The sequence below is a fragment of the Ornithodoros turicata genome, chromosome 2, assembly GCF_037126465.1.
Source record: "Ornithodoros turicata isolate Travis chromosome 2, ASM3712646v1, whole genome shotgun sequence".
Classification (NCBI taxonomy): Eukaryota; Metazoa; Arthropoda; class Arachnida; order Ixodida; family Argasidae; genus Ornithodoros; species Ornithodoros turicata.
Genome location: NC_088202.1, coordinates 132,887,701 through 132,893,128, shown reverse-complemented (window position 1 = coordinate 132,893,128; position 5,428 = coordinate 132,887,701). Strand labels below are relative to the sequence as shown.

The 5,428-nt window shown below is 46.5% G+C and overlaps 1 protein-coding gene across 1 annotated transcript; it reads right to left on the bottom strand.

Moving 5' to 3' along the window:
• Nucleotides 1–3,052: 3,052 nt before the first annotated feature.
• Nucleotides 3,053–5,126, bottom strand: LOC135384062 (solute carrier family 22 member 7-like). The gene has a single exon (XM_064613310.1). It carries the CDS (start codon nucleotides 5,094–5,096, stop codon nucleotides 3,111–3,113), a length of 1,986 nt encoding a protein of 661 aa, XP_064469380.1. The 5' UTR covers nucleotides 5,097–5,126; the 3' UTR covers nucleotides 3,053–3,110.
• Between the last annotated feature and the right edge of the window lie 302 nt (nucleotides 5,127–5,428).

Here is a 5,428-nt window from a genome sequence, read left to right as displayed (position 1 = left end):
CATGGGGTTCTTAGAAAACAAAGTTCTCAGCGCCCTCTCATTAAAACCCATTGTGTACCTTCGATACATCGATGATATACTGATAATATGGGAACACGGCGGACAGAAATTTATCTACTGGAATCTACTGAACACCGGGCATAGCAACATAAAGTTCACATCACAACAGTCAACTCACTTAATTAACTTCCTCGACACCACAATATCACTAGACAAGGGCAACCTCACCACAACCCTGTACAAAAAGCCAACTGACAAACAACAATATCTCACTTCAAGAGTCACCACCCGCGTCACTGTAAGGTTGGAATTCCTAATGGGCAGAGTGTAAGACTGCGCAGAATTTGTTCAAACGACACAGATTACGCTGTGAAGCTTGACGACACTTGCAGTACACTGCCCAAAGGGACTATCGAGACTCCCTCCTAATCGAATTCCGTCGCAAGGCACTCACACTCGATCGAAACCAGGTTCTGGAAAACCGAAAAAATCCTGACGCGTGCCAAATAAGCTTCATCACAAGATATTCCAACGCACTTCCAAACATCAAAGTCATTCTACAGAAGCACCAGCCCCTCCTCCAAAGCAGTGACCGACTTAGCAATATATTAACAAACCCATACAGGTGACATACCGACGCGCAAAAAACCTGGCAGACTCCTTGGTCAATGCCAAAATCAGCAAAACGAGCACCCCGTACACGGGAACACGACCCTGCAACCTCCCGCGCTGCAAAACATGCAAGCACGTTCAACACGCTAACTCCCTCAAAAGCACTGCGAGCAATTACACCCATCCCGTTAACCACGCATTCACATGCACAAGCTCCAATGTCATATACTGCATTGAATGCGGCGACTGCTCTATGCAATACATTGGTGAAACCGGCCAACAAATGAACAACCGCCTTACCGGACACAGAACCGACACGTCCAACAAACTCCCCAAAGCAGTCGCCGAACACTTTAACGTTCCTAGTCACAATTTTGACAACATTAAACTATATATTTTAGAAACCGGGTTTAGATCCACACGTGACAGACGTGATAGGGATTATTATCTCATATACAAGTTCAACGCTCTTCACCCGTCCGGTATCAACAAATCACAAGGCACCCTAGAAGCACTTCACAAATAAAATATGCTTTTCCCTTCTACCTCCATTATCATCTGTTATGTTCTGCATGGCCACTGCTTTCTACTTTCTTTATTGCATGCCACAACTTTGTATTACAAATATTTAAAAAAAAATCTTTGCTCGTTCTGGAATTTTCCCCACGTAACCACTAACCTCCTTATCTTTCGCTATGCTTGCCAATTCCTGCCCGTTTCGTCTACGTGTTCGTGAACCTTCCATTTTTCTGTAACCGGTCTGTAGCCTAGATCACTACGTTCACATAATCCCCTCCACACTCTAACAAAGCAGCCATTCACTCCGGCCGTAGAAGCCCGTACGGACCCTTTCTTCCCTCCGGGCTGTTGACCCACAATTCGCACGAACCTTTAAACACGTCACACCTAACCCTTCCCTTTAAATACCATGCCAATGATGAGGACGGTGCCCAGAAGAAGAACAGTCTCTGTTCGAAATATCGGCGGCTTCTGTCCTGAGGCAACTCTCTTCCCTTATCTTTCGCTATGTTTGCCAATTCTTGCCTGTTGTCCCGTTTCGTCCACGTGTTCGTGAACCTCCCATTTTTCTGTAACCGGTCTGGAGCCTAGATCACTACGTTCACATAATCCCCTCCACACTCTAACAAAGCGGCCATTCACTCCGGCCGTAGATGCCCGTACGGACCCTTTCTTCCCTCCGGGCTGTAGACCAACAATTCGCATGAAACTTTAAACACGTCACACCTGACTCTTTAAATACCATGCCAATGATGAGGACGGTGCCCAGAAGCAGAGCCATTTAAAGAAGAACAGTCTCTGTTCGAAATATCGGCAGCTTCTTTCCTGAGGCAACTCCCTTCCTACATCTCTAGCGGTTCGCTGAATTTCTACCCACCTAGAAATCTTTAGTGTGTCTATAGAAATCCTATACAGGTAGTTAACACATTTGAATAAACAACGAACAGATAATTGGCACACCACATTCTATAGAGCGTTTATTTCACACACATTTCATTTTATCCGGCGCATTTTCCTTGTTGGTTTCCTGGACTTCGATAACCAACAATGTGTTTAAAATCGAAAAACAAACAAACAGAAAGGTACCAGGACTCCTGAGTTAAAAAAAAAGCGCACGTAGAGAAGGAGTGACGCTTTCTTCCTAAGTGAGAACAGATACCATAAGGCTCCTACAGCTGGCTAACCCCTTCAGTGATTTTAATCTTTCACTATAGGGCTTGTTTTGAAAGCTTCCGCGAATGCGAGAGTCTTGCTCGCCTCATAATCAAATCGAAGAGTGATGTGTCTAAGATTAATTCAGTTAGACATACAAACAACGGTGAAGTGAGAAGTAGCTTGGAGTATTAATTCACCATCAACATAACATCTGTGTTTCTTACTTTTGGTTCGAGACACTCACTAGGTCCATAGAAAATCAAGCATACGCAGTGCCACAAAATCGCTCTCACTCGCAGTAAACGATTCATGTATAGACATTACTATACACTTTCTACAGACATATGTATATGCACAACTTATCAAGATGTTGTGTATACACACATGTGTCTGTAGAACATGTATAGAATGTTTGTACAACTCGTGTATAGAAAGTAGAAAGCAGCACTGGTTAGAAAAATTATAGGACTTGTCAATAGGACTTCTATACAGTTTCTTTAGATTAAGTGGATAGAAAGTAGCAGTGGATAGATACTAGATCGTCTATAAAATGAAGTTAGGAATTCTATAGAGAGGAGAAGCCAACTTTTGTAAGGGTTAGTAGTATTCTGCTCAAATACTTTTTCGGGTATCTTGTACAAGCCTGGCCTGCATTCCAGATCGCAAGAGCCACCCGTTGTTTACTTAAAGCCACCGCCTAAAGCCACTACATAGAAAAAACACAAAACTGAGAGCCTCGTTGATAAATATATTCATTACTCATTCATTAGGCCATTGTTCGAAATGTGGGTCCACAATGAATCGAATTGTAACTATAATAATAACTACTCGAGATATCTTCTGACAAAAGTTGTTTCTGACGGTGGCGGGGGTGTCATGACTGGAAATGTTGATGCCTGTGATTGTATAGTTTCTTGTCCGTCTTTAACAGCATCTTCTGAAATCGGAGCTCTTTCGTCATTCTCGGATCCACGGCGTGTCTGCTTCCCAATCTCCGCTTCTTTCACCGTGTTTGCTAAATGCATGGACTGCGTTTCCGGTAACTTCGATATCACATACTCGCAGGCGAGCGCCAGGACGGAAATCAAGGCGAATGTGGCTTTTGGGTCAGTCAAGACCATCGAAGACGTGATAGCTGCCGCAACTGTAGCTCCAATGCGCCCGCAGGTGTAGACTCCGCAGACGGCGACACAACGTAGTACAGTAGGGAACAGCTCAGTAGTATACACAAAGTGGACAATGTAAGCCACCAACGTGGCTGCACTAGTAATCAATAGGACCACATTGTCAAGCAACACGGAATACATGTGTGTAGTGGCGGTCAATGCCACGCTGGATGTTGCTAGTACGAAAAGGGAGGCAGCCAAAGTTCTCTTGCGTCCAAATTTGTTCATGGCCACGTAAGCGACGGCAGCCAGCGGTCCAAAGCTGATACTGAAAACAACCTGTGCCCACTCTTGTACCTGTATGTGATGGGTGTATGAGAGTCCGTAGTAAGTGAACATTAGCGTGAATGAACACACGCCAAGTATACCGCAGCGAGTCCGAATCTCAGGACTAGCGAACAAGAGAGTATGCGGTGGCTTCAGCGAAATAACACTTTCACATTGTTTCGTCAAGTTGCCCTTTAACTCACCGTACCCTCTTCGAACGGTGTCCAGCGGTTCATTATTTAGTTTAGCTGCCCATAACACGATTTGCTCTGCGCGCTTGAAGTCGAACGTAGCCATCAGCCAGCGCGGTGATTCCTTCAACTGGAAGATTGCAATGAAGAGGGCCATAGTGAAGACCATGAAAATCATTAACACCGCACGCCATTCTATGTTGAAATGTTCCATGACAAAGAACAAGACTTTGGCTACTATGACGCCCACAGAAGATGTTATGGTGCCGTAGTACGCGCGGTGCTCATAGCTCGTGACCTCAAGTGACACAATGGAAGATAGCACGAAGATGATACTGACGCACGCAGACACAACGCATCGGGCGCACACGAAGAGGATAAAACTGGTCACAAAGCAGCAACAGAATCCTGAGAACGTCATGACAAGCGCCGCACCACGCATTACGGGTTTACGACCCACCTGGTCGGCCCATACGCCAGAGATGGGCACGGCGATCATGGCACCAGCCATGTACATTGCTGCTGCTAATGACAGCATCCACTCCCTGTTGCAGACTAGGTTCCATTGCGCTATAATCGTAGTGGAATTCGACTCGAACTCCCAAGCCTTGCACGGGACCACAGCGCGGTCGCTGGCGTAAACGCTGTCGTACTGTTCGCAACGGCTGTGGCTCCCGTCGGCATCGATGGGTGTGCCAAGCTTCTTCCAGGCTTCAAGGCTGATGTTGTCAAAGTTAGCCGGTCTTTTACACCAATATTCGACTGGTTGTGCGATTTGCGTGAATGCGAGGTTGTGGCACTGCATGACGAGCATGGATAGGATTGTGTAGAAGAGTACCTGTTGCTGAAAGCAGCCGTGACCGTAGATGTTCCCGTAGCTGTACTGGAGCTCGGTGTCACTGTCTGGTGATGGAATGGGACGCTGGGTTGCCCGGTCACCCCGCGTACATTCCTGGAGTACCACAGGGTTACCGAAGTTTACGATGGTTCTTTGTTGGGTGCGTGCAGGTTGTCTCTGCATAGAAATTTCAGAAGGGTTTGTCGCAGGATGTGAGCTGCAGGATGACCTTCGGCGAGGACGCCCCTCTGGTTCTGACTTGCGCGGCATCTTTTCGGAAATCTTGTCCTCAGAACGGGAACGGCGAGAGAGCTTTCGTGAAAGTTCTCGCAAACCATCAGAAGCCATTGTGCCAACGGAGAACGAGACGCAATCAAGAATTGAGCTTCTTCTTCTCAGAGGGCACGCGTTTACACGTGCCATTTCGTGTACATTTTTTCATCTTCTGACTTTCTCTTTCGTGAAGGCGTGGCACACGTTGAGCCGGTATGCCTTGTCCATTGAACTCAGCTCCTGTGGCATCGATATGCCCAACCTTTCACCTGATATTTTGCGGTTAGGCGCCGAATGTTGAGGATGCCATATGAAGCATCTCGGCGACACTGCTCCTTTAATATCTTCCACCGCAACACGAGCAGAACGCCGCGACTGTTGCGTAGCGACATTGCACCATTTTTGAC